The sequence below is a fragment of the Chinchilla lanigera genome, unplaced genomic scaffold (genome assembly GCF_000276665.1).
Source record: "Chinchilla lanigera isolate Chin_1 unplaced genomic scaffold, ChiLan1.0 scaffold00037, whole genome shotgun sequence".
Taxonomy (NCBI): Eukaryota; Metazoa; Chordata; class Mammalia; order Rodentia; family Chinchillidae; genus Chinchilla; species Chinchilla lanigera.
In genome coordinates, this window is record NW_004955438.1 from 10688688 (window position 1) to 10704647 (window position 15960).

General features: G+C 38.2%; 1 protein-coding gene across 3 annotated transcripts in view; it reads right to left on the reverse strand.

Annotated features, from left to right (window-relative positions):
• Galc (galactosylceramidase) overlaps positions 1 to 15699 on the reverse strand; it is a 36580-nt gene extending 20881 nt beyond the window's left edge. The window contains exons 1-9 of one of the 3 annotated variants that reach the window (XM_013517230.1): positions 15470 to 15699; positions 12456 to 12524; positions 12101 to 12164; positions 10810 to 10923; positions 8212 to 8351; positions 6323 to 6361; positions 4915 to 5045; positions 3002 to 3157; positions 204 to 328 (exon numbers count right to left, since the gene is read on the reverse strand). In XM_013517230.1, coding sequence (XP_013372684.1) covers positions 204 to 328; positions 3002 to 3157; positions 4915 to 5045; positions 6323 to 6361; positions 8212 to 8351; positions 10810 to 10923; positions 12101 to 12164; positions 12456 to 12524; positions 15470 to 15664 — 1033 coding nt within the window. In that variant the 5' untranslated portion in view covers positions 15665 to 15699. The remainder of the gene's footprint in view (positions 1 to 203; positions 329 to 3001; positions 3158 to 4914; positions 5046 to 6322; positions 6362 to 8211; positions 8352 to 10809; positions 10924 to 12100; positions 12165 to 12455; positions 12525 to 15469) is intronic. The other 2 variants (XM_005390247.2, XM_013517231.1) reach the window with 2 other exon arrangements.
• Positions 15700 to 15960: the final 261 nt, after the last annotated feature.

A 15960-nucleotide genomic window follows, 5' to 3' on the forward strand; every position in this document is an offset into this window, starting at 1 on the left:
CCTTATCTACTATTTTCTAGGGCCTAGTCTTAGAATAATCCAGTATGAGATACAAAGAATAGAGGCAAAATATGGGCAAAATCTCACTGACAATAGAAACACACTTAAAATATGGACATACACATAGAGTTTGTATAATCTCCTCTCCATATTTTCTGTTTTGCCTCTTAGGCATTAAGACAGAGATGGAATCTCAACCATACCTGATACCCAGATAGGAGATTCTACTACATAATGCCCACTCCATGGCTCCTGGGCGGTCATCAATCCACATCGCCCATAAGGCAACTCTTCATAATAACTAGCCACCAAATTCCAAGCGATTGTGCTGAAAGATTCATTTGATAAAAAAGAAACGCCAAAACAATTTGTGATAAAAATATAAATGTCTAAAAGCCTAGAGTAAAAAGCCTATATATAATACCTAGATATGTAATGACCACAAAATGACCATTCAGAAAGAGAAAACAGAAGTTGCCTTAAGATCACTCACACTGTTAAAAAAAAATACTGTATGAGCTCAACATTTTTAAAGGTGACTCACAGGATGAAAAAAATACAGATATCTTTTTTTAATGTAAGATGCTATAGCCAGATTCATACCCTATCAGTACCAGATGTGTCACAACTTTGATCACATAAAAGCTTCATCCATACCTGCTTTCCTTTTGACAAGTCAGGCTTCTTAATGTTCAAGTTTCAGGACATAATTTTAGGAACTTGACTTTGAACTGCTGCAAAGTTTTACAGCTGAAAACTCTTAGAGGAGTTTGTGTGGGTTCAAACCATGGTTCTACCACTTAACCTCTCTGGACCTCAGTTTCCTCATCTGTAAAATGAGACGACGATTGTACCTAGCTCGCCAGGTGGTTGTGAGGATGAAACGTACTACTGTGTACAGAGTACGAAACAGGGTCTTCTATTATTTTGCTTTGTAAGTACTAATTGGATCAGCGTGGTGGTCTACTTTTTGACCCTACTAGTCCGCAGCAGACACTGATCCCCAGACTGCACTCTGTGGTTCTCAGAACGTCCTCATACAAACAGGAAGTTCTCATATCTGGATGCCTCACCGTCATAAAACAAGCAGAGCTTACAGAATTTTGTTTTTCTGATCAGTCCTCATCCATCATAAAAAAAAAAATTAGACAGGCATTCTTAGCAAATCAAAGGCTTCTAATTCTCTCGACACAAAGAAGAAACAATAGTCCTAATTAAAAATAAAACTACCAGCAAACATGGTAACAGTTCTCATGATTTTGCTCAGTTTGCAAGGTGTGTGGTATCCTCTCTAGCTAACGGCACAAGTATAAATGGAGACAAATGAAGCTGTTCTAAAACATGTACAAAGGTCTTCACAGTCTATATACATGTTCCCCAGACATTCCATTTTTAAGAATACACCCTAAGAAATAATTATAGATGTGTATAAAAACAGTTGTACACAACTGCTCCTTTCAGTTGTATTAAGCTCTTCATTAGAAACAAATTCCACATGTAGGCAAAGGAAAATATTCGAAGAGATATATTTTCTACATTGCTGTTTCCCAAACTTTGGAGACATCGGGATCACCTGCAGCACTGACTAAACAGAGAAAATCCCAGATGCCTTCCCCATGGTTCAGTTAAGTACAGGCAGCTGCCTAGGAAAGGAAAGGCAAATTCGAGAAATACTACTTTATGTAACAGAAAACACATATGCATGAAAAATGATGAGACAGAAATATACTCAAATATGAGGAAAAGTTCATAATGCCATGTTAAGTAGCTTACTTAACAGATTATATTCTATGATCTCAATTTTGTATTAAAATGTATACATGTAAGTGAAAAATAGAACAGATACTGACATTTAGGGACATTTATTTCCAGATGGTAAGATTAGAGGTCATTTTGTTTCATTCTTTGTATTTATTTTCAGTTTCTAAATTCTCCTCCAAGAATATGTATCATCTTAATAAGCAAAAAAGACATGATAGGCATCTTTCAAAAAAAGAAAAGGAGAATTTGCACTATATAGGTCAACATGAATTAACATCACAAAAGTATATGTATTGGTTTGCTTTCACTCTATCATTGCTTTAGAAGGTTAATTTGAATCTAATTACAATTAATGTGTTGTCAAAGCACTTAAGAAAGGCTTTAAGGGCATCTGTTTTGTAAACAGTTAAACAAATTAAGAGATCCCAAAGAAGTCAGTCAGGCAAACTAGGCAGTGGTTAGTCCATAGACAGCTGGTCTATTTGAAAGGTCACTATCTCACACACACACACACACACACACACACACACACACACACACATACACACAAAATGGTGCAGATGGAAACTCTGTACATTAAAAAAAGACTTGAAGTCCATAAATTCTTCCCCTGGTACTGGGGGTTAAACCCAGGGCACCTCACACGTCCTAGGCGAGTACTGTTTTGTTGAGACATATCCCCAGCCCAAGAGCTATAACTTCTAAATGCAATGCATGCATTTGACTATACCTTTGTCTTTTTTTAAAAAAAAAAGAAGAGGGGCTATAAGTGACATTTTGAAGGACAATTGAAATCCTGACGATACACTGGATATGAGAAATATTTTTAAATACCTATATATGGGAAAATACATTATAATCATGTAGGAGAATATCCTTATGCTTTGAAGAACCACAATGAAATGGTTAGGGTGCAGTGTCAGGAATATGAAGTAATTAGAAACAAAATATATGCAGCTTGTCAAGATTCAAGTAACTGCATGTATTTTACTATATAAACTAGACATCAATAAAAACCAACATTACTTAATGTAGACTATATTCAAATATAGAAAAGTAGGTATAGATTTGACATAAAGTAGGTTTAGGTATAGGGGTAATTAGAGGAAATAAGACAAAAATGTTTAGAAACATTGAATCTACGTTATGAGTATACAGCAGTCCACTGTACTTCTTTCTACTTATTGTAATTTTTAAAATTTGTTATAATAAAAATTCTAAAAGGTTTTTCATAACTTACGACGTCATATTGCCATTGACGTAATTCTGATTTAATATGCGTCCCCAACAGCCTGCACCCACGTCACTATTAAAAGTGCTAAAATCTTCAGAAGACCAAAGTTTCTTGTGGGTCATCTTTGCATGCAGTGATACATGGGTGCCTGGATAATGGGCCCTGGAAAAGAGGGTAAAGGTAATCAGGGAAGAGCAAAATATTTTTACAAGAGTAAAGAGACTAAATAAATAATTTAAAAAGCAAAAAGAAGTGAAAAAAATAGTTTAATAGTGTATTTTAATATATCCAAAATTATCATTCATATGAAACAGTTTTAACATTTGACTTTTTAAATATCAAATCTTCAAGTTCCACTGTGTATCTGATAAGACACCTAAATTTAGACTGCCACGTTTCCAGTGCTCCTGTAGTCAGACCCATACGCCCAGGCCCTTAACGATCTCAGACACCAGTGGCAAACAATCCTCAGGAATGGTAGAGGCTGACCATGCAGATGAGCTGTTTGAAGTTGGATCCAAACTGAAGAAGGAAGCAACACTCAAAGTGAAGGAGGGAACACTCAAACAGTAGGAATAACAGCAGCACAGACCCCAGGAAGTACTGCACAACAGAATCCCACAGACACACCCAAGCCCATGATGAATGGGGCAGGCAGGGAGGTGTGCTCTCTCGACAGAGGTGAGAGCCATAAGGCCTGAAGTTTCTCCTGAACAAAAGTCCAATGCCCCGCAATGATAAGAAATGGCAACAACCCAAACTGCATGTGTGCACGTGTGCACGCGCACGCACACACACACACACACACACACACACACACACACACACAAACTGAATGAAGCCACAAAATCCCTTATCAGGGAAACTATGAGGCAAGTGTCTACAATCACCTAGGTCATTCTGACCCAGAAGAGCAGTTTCTGCAGACTGTCTACCGCGAAAAAACATAATAAACAATCTCAATAAAAGCCTTTTCATCGTACCACAACTCTCACACAACACAGAAACATAAGTGACTAACTTCCTATTACCACTAAAGTCCCAAGTTGTTCCTGTCACCCAACACAATTTTAACAACCAGTTTGCTCTAAGCGCCTTTTTTTTTTTTTTCAATCTCTAAAAACCATGGCTAAACTTGACTCTGAGGTTGACTCTGTTATAATAAAGAACAGACTGATAAATTGTGGTAGATTCCTATAACTGAGGACTAGCCAATTAATAAGACCTACATCCATCTGGTTACATGAGTTAATTTCACAAGTATAATGTTGGCCAAAATAACAGAAACCATGAGATGCTAGTTTAATATAGTTTTTAAATATGCAAAATTAGTCTACAGTGTTAGAAGTCATAGTTGTAATCATCACAAGGGCAAATGGAGAGATTAGTGAACAGAAAGATTTCCAAGGAAAACTTCTTGTGTACTGTCAGTTTTCCAGGTGGTGGTTCCATTGGTGTATTTATTTTGTGGCAATTCACTCAGCTACATTCTTATGACTTGGGCATGTACATATTTATGTATGTTGTATAGTGAGTGGGCATACCAAACTGTCTTAGGAACTAATTTCACAAAACTGTCTTTATAATTTCTAACATTAAACACTACCTTGCCATTCATCTAAATAAAGCCCTATTTTGTTATCGCAAACATGAACACATTTTTAAAAAGTTATGAATGAATTTTATCATCATAAAAAGATCCTCAAATACATAATATTTCAAAGAGAAAGCAATGAATTATGAGCTATACCTGCTTTAGTTCAGTAAACACCTTATAATTGGGCAACAGGCAAAAACAAAAACACAGTCAACACCAGAGCAACCAGAAAACTTACAGCATGCCTTACCCAATAGCATGTCTTAAAGATTAAAGCATGTCTTACCCAATGGCATGTCTTAAAGATTAAAGCAGGCCTTACCCAATAACATCAATCACTTCAAAGAGATCAGGGTCCTGCAGCATAAATGACGAAATGGGTTCCCACAGATTATCACTTGCTATGATTTTCACTCCCTGGAGACCTTGAGAGTCCAGCATCTTCCTTAATACCTTTTGATATGTAAAAAGAACACAGGAAAGGTTACAAAGGAGTGTTTAGCTATTGAGTTATGATGAAAAAAGCTGAAGTATCTGTTAGGGTTTGTCTAGATGTCCCCCCAAAGCCCCATGCAATCATGGACTGTTTTCAGAAGTGGCTGAATCTAGAGTGTATGATTGACTGCTGGTGCAATATTAGGATAAGAGTGCTGGGATTAAGGGTGGGTGACTGCTGGATCAGTCCACAGACTGGATTAGCATGGCCTTGATCCCAGCAGCCTGGATAGAGTATAAAAGGGGCAGAAAGATGCTACTAAGGTTTACTTATTAACTGTGCTGTCTTCTGCTGCCATGAACTGTTCCCGTCTGCCACGCACCGAACTTGGCTAGCACATGAAGCTAGCCAATTATGGACTGAAACCTCTACAAACTGAGATAAATAAACCTTTCCCCTATTATCTCTGGGTGTTGGGTATTTTGCCTCAGCAATGAGAGAAAAGTAAAACAGAATCTTAAAATCAGTATTCTAGATGACAGCTCAATATTTTCACAATGCCGTCACCCTGGTCATGGGCTACTACTACACATGCACTAATGTGATGGTCTCATCAGCCCTGCATTTGCAGCAGTTGCAACACGGCACCAGCAAGCCTTCTTCCTGAATTTTATAGCAGTTTCAATGCTCCATCTCCATGTCCAGTCCATGCCACTGACCAGCGTGCTCTTAACCCTCGGATGGTACCGCTGAATTATTTGGTGCTGGCCACAATGGACCCTCTCAAATCTATGCCCTCTATTCCTTGCCATTGCAGATTAGTTACAATGTGACACCAGTCCAGCAAACACGTTAACTTGCTGATTGGGCTCAAATTATATTACTCCGAGAAAAGTCAATTAAAAGTAAACCAGTGAATAGCTCAACCTGAAGCAAAATTGCCATTTGTTTTCCAATGATAGGAGGTACTATTTTTAGCTTTTTACTTCCTGAAGGACAATAATAGTGCTTTAAATATGAGGGTTTATAAGAATTAAAATGATATAAGTACATTTGAAAAGTGGCTCAAAATTATTATTTGCAAATGTAAATGCTACCTCTTTGATGATCATGCTTTAACATCAGAAATTAAGCATTACTGAGATTTTAATTTTATGCCACAATTAGTGTAATACATAACTGATGCTAAACATATGGTGTTTCTACTATAAACTTCCTACTAATTTCTGTATTTGGAGCAACAGAAATTATTTATGAATATCTTTTACACTGAAAGATACTAAATTGCACAGACCTTTATGTAGCTGGTATCAAATGTCCTTTCATTCCAAATCTGCAAAACAGAAAGTCAAAAAGCCTGAATTGAAAGTTTTCAAATATCAGAAAATAGATGTCATCATTAAGATGCCACTTCTCATGCCATTTTTATCTCAGAACATCTTTTTACTTTTCTTAACTTTATGGAGTGTATCCCCATAGAATTTATAGATACTTGTAAGACAATATAACTTTTTAAGATTAAAATGTTATCTTTAAAAATCTCCAAATATTTGGTGGGCATATTTTTAAAGCCATTTAGTCCAGAGATTTACAAAAATGGCATACACATTCATTCAACAAATACTGAGAGGTTAATGTGTGCCAGAACTGTATTAGGCACTGGAAAACTAACACACATGAGAATTTCTCTATCATTCTGACAAGATCTCTACAGTCATCTCGTAAAGCCAAGAATGAATAAGGATATTTATAGATGAAATGTTTTGATGCACACAGGCAATCAGAAGGTGCCAGAACACAAAGGAAATTCTTAATGAGGAGGAATAAAAGGAAACACATGTAAGTCTCAGGTTCAGAATCATAAAGCATGAAAAATAACTTCTATGCCTTTGGTTTTACAGTTGAAAAAAACTGTTAACAAAGGAGATAAGTCTAGAATCCAGGAGCGATTTTTAATCAACGAAGTTCCTTATCATGTGATTATCAAGAGTCTAAGTGAGATATAAATTTCTCATTATTTACCAGAAACATTGTCAAAATATTACTGTACTATAATAAATTGTGTGTGCTTCTGCAGAACCTATACTATAATAAAAAGTTATTAGATCCAATCCTACACTGAGGCTCACTATGGGTTTAAAATGCCCCAACACTGAGGAAACTCTCCAACACAAATTAATTTGCAGTTATAATGAGGAAAAGGATAGCAAAAGCAAGTACATTCATACTTCTCCCTTCCTACAGCCCTTGATTCACCCTCGTGCCCTAACTATCCCGTGATACTGCAGTTTATCTGTTCCAGGGTCTATCTCTCAAATTGAACTCACGAGTCTATGAATCTTTATATCCCTAGAACATTACAGTCAGAGTTCTGCAATACAGTAGGAGCTCAGTAAGTGCTTGCTCATAATCTAAGTCATGATTTCATTGAAAACATCAGTTTGGGCAGATGGCATATTGACAAGCCAATATTTAAGGAGACCTACCATGTGTATGCCCAAGGTTGTGTAGGGTACAGTGCAATCTGAGGCACGTTTCAGCCTGCCAACATACTAGCTCTGAAAATACACGTTTTATATTTTTTAGATTATTAAAAGATGTTATGCAACCATTTAGGACATGGGAAGGCAGATTTCACCTAGCCTATCAAATCTAGGCCACCAGAGCCTGAAATCTAAAAGTGGATTTTAGTTTGTATTTTAAATGGTTATAAAATTATCCTAAAATATCCTTTATTCTGCCTTTAGACTTACAAACCCCAAGATATTTGTACTCTCTTTTAAAAAAAGTTTGCAAATACCTAACTGAAGACAATAATGGAAGGCTCACAGAATAAAGTGAAAATAATCATAGAACTAGACAGGAAACACAGTTCTTTGTGAGAAGTAGAGAAATACAGAAAGCCTTGAACTAGAAAAATCTGAGTTAGGGTGCTACAGTAACATTTAAAACATTGCTTGGAGATGGTATATACTCTATATAGTTTCAAAAGTGGGAAGATATGTATGAGCAAAGTTCAGGAATAAAACCACATGTAGTTGATTTGTGTTTTTGTCAGACACCACCAGAACAAATTAGTTTTATAACACAAAATGGTTAGTCAACAAATTGATGCAGAATCAAATTACTTTTAAAAATCAGAAACTCCCAAAAAATAATTTATATATTAAACATATTACTAACTCCAATATAATCTATGTTCAAATCATGATAATGCTTGGCGCCCAAAATCCAGCTCACAACGTAGTAGGCAGTCAGCTGAACATTTACGTAAGGCCAGTTGAAACCTTTTCCCAGCCATCCAGGGAATGACCATGGTAACCCTGTAGGGAGAAGAAAGAGCCAAAGATGAAGTAGAGAAAACTATGCTGCACTATGGAAAACAAAACCAACCAAAACAGCACTCAAATAAAGGGCAATGCACATCTGACCAAATAAATGATTACATACTGTAATGGTTGATACACTGTGTCAACTTGAGAAGTCTGGAAGCTTAACTAGTAACTAAGCAGTTCTACATCCTAGGGTATAGAGGACATGCCCTTACCACTCTAGGAAGCTGTTCATTGTGTCAACTTGAGAAGTATAGAAGTTTAACTAAGTGACTCAGCAGGGGACCAGGGTCCTCACTTTATAAACATCCTGAGCCTGTGCAAGAGGAGGGCAAGGAGAGGGTGTGCGTGCTACACTTACCCGAAGGCAGGTAGGCTGCATGCAATATAAGGGAGGAAAAGAGGCTCGTTCCCCACTTTTTGGGTCTTTCTTCTTTTGCTCTGTTGCCCTGAACTGTTGCCCCTCTGCCATGTGCCACCCTGCCTTGAAGCCAGCTAATTATGGCCTGAAACTTCCACAAACAGTGAGCTAAATAAACTTTTCCTTCCTTAATTTGGGGCATCAGGTATGTTGTCCCAGCAATAAGAAAAAAAACTAAGACATATACCACACACAAATTCTTAAAATCTCTTCCACACTATGGACACCATAATTTCTTAATGATCCACTGAATCAGACCCCATAATTCTAAATGTTCTTTCAAGAAAATGAAATAAAAACTACAATGAGCACTTTACTCAGACATTTACTAATTAGAAAAATGTACATTTTAACATCTCCACTCTCTATTGGCATGTTCAATATTAAATTTCTGTTCTCTGAGGTCAAATCTAAAGAGTTCTGAAAGTCTTATGCAAACCTACCCCTCTGAGGTAAGTATAATGCAAATTTCTCATTTCATGAGTATATCTTCTTATGATTTAAGGCTACTTAAAATATTCATATGTCAGGCAATCAAATTTGGCAAAGTTAAGCTTGTCTTTTTAAAAATATACATACCAATGGCTCAGTAGGAACTATAACTTTGGTAAATTCTATATATCAAAGGAGCTGGGGATTTAGCTCAGCGGCACACCACCTGCCTGGCAAGCGCGAGGTAGTGAGTTCGATTCCCGGTACCGTAAAAAAATACAAAAAAAAACAAACAAACAAACAAACAAACAACAACAACAAAAAAAATATATATATATATATATATATATAAAATAAATTCATAGTCTTCTAATAACCCTGGTTAGTAAAATATTTAAATCTTAATAGCAGAAAACCACTAACTACAATTCTAAATTCTCTGTCAGTAATACGTAGTTCCATATCCGTTAAATATATTGCCAATATAGTTCACCATTGAAAATAATCTAAATCAAAATGATAACACGTTTATTTTTCTAAATTAAGCGTATTACATAAAACGTATGACATTAAAATAAAGGCATGTTTGAAAACAATGAACTACTAAATACAATCTAAAGGCCCTCCATGTATAAGTCTTTGTTGGGACAGTGGCTTAGCATGCCAGATTTTCTGAATATAAATGAGGCTTGACCTTAGAAACAACCTAGTAGGGGAGCATTTGCCCATTCAACGATGCTTTCACTGCACAAAACATTTCTGGAATGTCTCACAAAAGTCCATTTAAAAGAGCACATTCACTCCTCAATTGTTTTGTTTTTTAATTTAGAAATTATTACTCTTTTCCTTTCATTTGATTGCTAAGGAAATTATTTTTTAAATAAATTGAAATCAAGCCCTCAAAATTAATTTTACTTAGTCTACTTCAAAACTGATTTCAAATGATAAACATATCCCACTGCTCCGGTGTCCAAAATACTTCACAGGCTCTGTAGGCATTGCTATAGAACAGGGAAATGAAGATACTACCCCTTGAGCCTAGAACCTAAGCCCAATATGGGCAAGAACTGAGGACTGGATTGTACAATATCCCAGTCCCTGGAACAACCTGCATATCACTGAGGTTTAAAAGCAAACAAACAATGTTCTTGTATATAACTCTTCTAAAAATGAGGTCTACTACTACATATGGCATACAAGTTTATAAACAGTACTATTCTTGTACAAATCTTGATGAAAGATTTTGTCTAGTTACACAGTTTAATCACCACAGGGGAGGGGCAGAATGGAATTAGTTTTAAACCTCATATTGCAATTTAACATCTGTGACCTCAGGCCAGTAACATAACTTCTCTAAGCCCCACCCTTCTATAAAAACAAGAGTAACAACTTACTGCAGATGTATTATAGAGCACCAATACAAGGTACAAAGGCACATAAAGATCATTCCTGGCACATGTTTTGCTGCTGCTAGCATACTGGTAATATTAACAACATTCTTAGTATTGTAGTATTAGTAAAAAATACCCCAACATGATTCAGAATTTAAGAGTTAAAGAAAAAGAAACTACAAAAGTTATAAATATACTACATTACCCATAAGTATAATATTGGGGTTCCTCTTCTTAGCTTCCTTCATTAACCACCACTCATACCCCCGAAAAAAATTCTCATCTAGTGCATAGTGCATGTGGGAAGGTTCAGTGCCATCTGAATAGGAGGAGAGAAAAAGGAGTAAATAACCCATGAATGGTATTTCTCTGACCCCTTACACACACTTCACAAGGTACTCCAGTACCAATTTTGAAGTTGTGCACATAAGAATAACCTCATGTACTTGAAAATGGATAATCAAAGCATATTATTTCACTGTTTTCATTATCCTAAGCACTAGTAAGGTTTCCAATAGTGTAACCAGAACTTTCTATATTATGGGAAATGTTAACACTTCACATAACTGAAAATCCCTAGGACTATATCCTGCTAGACTTTTTGGTCTTTCTGAAATTTTACAATCCCCATTAAATAGATTAAATAAATACTAACATCACCACATAGATGTGTACCTGTTAAAAGTTATTTCCAAATCACTAGCAGAAAGACAAGTGTTCAGAAGTTATTCTAGTCTAGAATTAATTATAATGGAATCTAACTTATGAGTAACTAGCTACATCTAATCATGAAGAGCATTATGTTTTCTTCTTCCTGGAAACCACAGGGCTATAAACTGCTAGTTGATGACATATACTACACAAAGCTGATCAAAATGGTAACCATGAAGATTAAATATTTAATGATTAGAAACAGTTTTGAAGCCAGGCATAGTGGTACATATCTGTAATATCAGCACTCTGGGAGGCCGAGGCAGAAGTATTGCAAGTCTGAGCCCAGCTTGGGCAATTCAGACATTTGGTAAGACACTGAAACTATTATACAATACAAATAATTTTATTTTTAATATAACAAAAAGCTATATCCCTAAAATATCCATTGTTACGTTTTACCATATATTTTAAAGTTAATGAACACCTTATATGGTCTAAAAAAATTTAAATCTTTTTTCTTTTAATGTCTCCACAAAATTCCAAACTGTCTCTATGTTCTGTCTAGAATGCACAGAATTTAGAAAACTGGACTTTTTTAAACCACTGATTATTTCAATTAAATAAGCAATCAAAAGTCTGAAAATTATTTTGAAAAATTCATATTTCTATATACTGTAAATTTTTTAAATAATTTCAGGGAGGAGGAAGAAAGGAACAATGTACTAACAACAGTCAAACTCAGAAGAGCTGGTATTATTTATATTCTAAAATCGTAGCCCAAAACTTTAAATATAAATTAAAATGTTGGAGGAAAACAATCTTATTCCTCCACATACTCCTACCTGTTGTCTGCCCGTCACCACCTATTTCAACTTTTAGAATATGCAAAGAGGCACCAAAGTTTGGCTGTGGAAAAAAAATTAATACTATTAACACTGTGTTTCATCTTGGCTGTGGAAAATAGTAACAGCATTAAAACTGTCTCACAATATAAAACTTCAAAATAATCACTAATAACTGCCTTTCATTTTTATAGATCAGAAAACAGAAGCAAAACTTCAAAGAGCATCTTATTCCAAAAGTAATTTGCCACCTTTTCCAAAGCGAAAATTGTGAAGCCTATAAATTCTATGGCTGAAGTTCACTACATAGTTCTAAAAGTATCACTGTACTGTTAAATAATTATTTTCTCATTACCTTAAAGAGAAAATCCAATATTTCAGAACGATGGGGCTCTGGGTAATTTACTAGAAGTCGGGAGGTGGCCTGAAAAAAAAATTTCCACAAGTATGAATAAAATAAATCCCAAAATGAATATTTATCTATAATTAACACATAATACCCAGGATAGTCCCACCTAGCCAGCTCTTGGGCAAGATGAAACTGCAAAGGCGTTTCCTAGGTTGCTTGTTTGCCTGCCTTTGCTTTGCCAATCACCGCATAGCTAGAGCTGTTCTTTGCCCAACGTATAAAAGCTTCTCTCTTCCGCTGAGATAACAGCTGGGTGTACCTTAGGATTGCTACAGGTTATTGTTGAACATTCTGACTATGCACTTAATTTGACACTTAAATTTCCTATCTTGACATCATTTGTCAACACTATTCCTGTGCTAGGATGACAGGCTGAAAGTCAAGATTGTTTTTCCCCTCAGCATCTTGCAGGAAAATATTTTAAGCAGCAACATTAAAAAGAGCACTAGTTTTTATAAGTTGTGGTATTACTGAGAAAGAGCAAACAACAACCCATGCCAGGCTGTACTTAGGGAACCTCACACAAGCTTGGCATCAGAAAGAAAGAGAAGGGGCTGGGGATTTAGCTCAGCGGCAAAAGCGCCTGCCTGGCAAGCGCAAGGTCGTGAGTTCGGTTCCCGGTACCGGAGAAAAACAAAAAAAAAAACAAAAAACAGAAAGAAAGAGAAAGATACATGCAGAAAGTGCAGGGACTATACAGCCATACCTAGACCATGACACAGAGAAGACTGCTTGAAAAAAAACAGAAAATCAGAAAGCCAATAACTGAATAAAAATCTGTCATTGGGGGAGCATTATAAAGGGGGAAAAAAAAAATGAGAGAGGTTTTCAGCTGAAAGAATAGCATGTCCCTAGGCCTGGAAACTGGATGGCCCTAGTGTTCAAACTGCCAACATTGACAGAGGCTCAATCCTCGGAGAAGAAAACTGAAGCAAAGAGACATTAAATAACCTCCTGAGGCAATACAGAGGGTGGCAGGACTCAGAATAAACTAGATAACCTTCCTGAGCCTATGTTCTTAATCACTGGACCAAAACGCCTGCCCTATGACATGGAAATTACATGACACCATTTTAAGTATTTACTGCCACCAACTCTTCTGGGTATAAAGAGTTCCACCAAAAAAAGCAACAAAAAACTGAGTACAATGCTGAAACCATTTTCATTTATTATTTATTGAGCTTCTAGGATGAATAATGCACTATCTGTAGGCACACTAGTAATTATTGAGCATCTTATCAGATTAGCTACGAGTTTCCAATTCTAGGTTATGAAATTATTCTTCTCATTATAACTTTAAATTAAGCTTTCAAGCTTAATTTAAATTTTCAAGAAGCTTATATACTAGATTTAATATCACCTGTAAAGGTGTCAGGAGGAGAGACTGGGGCCTTACCTTGTGAAAAACTGGCCATTTCAAGTTTAGGCCGAAAAATAATAAAAAGAATGATAGTAGTGAAAAAATAAATGTCCACCAAGGTGACTCACTGGCCCAGAGGTTACCCCTGAAATATCTAACAGGACCTGTAGGTAATATTTTAAATTAGAAAATGAAAGTGTAAATATCAAGAAGGCAGGGTAAAGGGAAAGATTTTTTTTTCCCCCCCGGCAGAAAGGTCACAACCATGATCAGGCTACCTTAGGAATCTCCTGCACACAAGCGAACATTCAAGCTTGTTCTGAGTTGAATTTAAAGATTCATGTTCCATGTGACTCAGCCTAACAAAACCAGAAGTTTAAGAGTTCATCTTTACTATTTTCAAACAAATTATCTTTTGATGTGATCTGGGATACAAGACCAAAAAAAAAGCCCTCTCCTCCGAAGAAAAGACCTAGCAACATAAACCCCACTGGCCCAAAAGTTACATACAAAAGGAGGCAAAACAAAGACAAGGGTTAGCAAGAGTGTGGAGTAGGCCAAATACTCTTAGGACCCAAGAATGATCGTGCCACTGAGGAAAGCTCCCGGGCCGGTGGTGAAAGCCACCAGCTGGCATGTCCAGAGAACTAAAAATGCCCAGCTGTGCCCATTCACAATGACACAGAGCCACAACTGGCTTCCGGTTTCCTTTCAAAGAATGTATGCCAACTGATGTGGTATCCTGGTGGGAATCCAGGAACGGCAAAGGAGCATCAAGTAAAAACTAAGGAAATCTGAAAGTGTGAACTTTAGTTTAAAATAACATACCAATACTGCATTGTGACAAACACAGCACTCTACTACGGACGGCTAATAGTAGCAGAAACTGGCCACGGTGACACAATAATACAGCACTGTCTTCGTAACCTTTCTGTAAATCCAAAACGACTCCAGAAAGGAAAAACAAAACAAAACCAAAACAACCTCTTCCGCTCTCGAGATGGTTAAACAGGAAAAATAGCTCTCCATACCCAGTATGAGATCTGAATAGTGCATTTGTTAAAATGTAGATTCTCAGCCAGCTCCAGAAATACAAAGTTAGAACTGGGAAGAAAGAATCTACGTGTTAAGCACACTGGTCGACCCTCACGCACCCTAAAAGTGAAGGGCCAGCACATCCCACGGCCTCCCACAAGGAAATCACCATCAGGAAATCATAAAGAGTCCCTGGGGGATTAAGTCACTCTCCCCACACACAGGACAACCCCGACCCCAAGGAGAAAGAACCCTAGATTGTCAGCACAATGGTTCCCAGGGCCTCTATGGGGGCGACTCTCCCGGAGCGGCAGCCCCTGCCGGCCGCGACCTACACCTGTCACAGCCTGGGACTTCCGCACCCGCAGCAGCCAACGCCAGCCCCCTCCCCGATCCATCGCTGGTCCCCCGCCGATGGCTAGGGGCGCCGAGGGAACTCTCTCGTGCCCGAGGGCGTCGGAACGCGGGCATCCGCGGGGGCCTGCGGGGCGGCACTGGCCCGGACGGGCCGGGACACGGCGGCCCGAGGTCCGCCGCTCACCCCGCCGCTCACCCCGCCGCTCACCCCGCCGCCGCTGACCGCGCCGATGCCGTCGAACTCCCGGCCCAGCCCGCCGGAGTCGTCCAGCACGTAGGCGCCGCCGGATGCCAGCAGCGCACACAGCAGCAGGGACACTGAGGTGCGGCCAGCCGAACCCGCGGCAGCCGTCATAACTTCCACTCCGCGTTGCCTGGACGCCTCCAGTGCACCCCCGACCATTGTGTAGGTCACATGACTCCGGCACCCAGGGAGGCGTGTCCGTTGCCGCCATGATGCAGAAGGGCAGAGGCTGCTGACGTCGGTGCCGCCATTTTGAGTGCGGGCCGCAGGGTGCCCAGGCGGCTGTAATAGTGTGCAGGGAAGGCTGAGCAACCTTTCTGCTGTGGCTTTTACGGGTACTTGCTTCTCGGTTTGTCTTCCAACCTCATGTGATGGAACGTGTTAGCGAAAGGGAGGTGGCTGTCGAAGGCCTGCCAAAAGAGGGAAACAAATGGTCCTACCGTGAATCTGTCCCA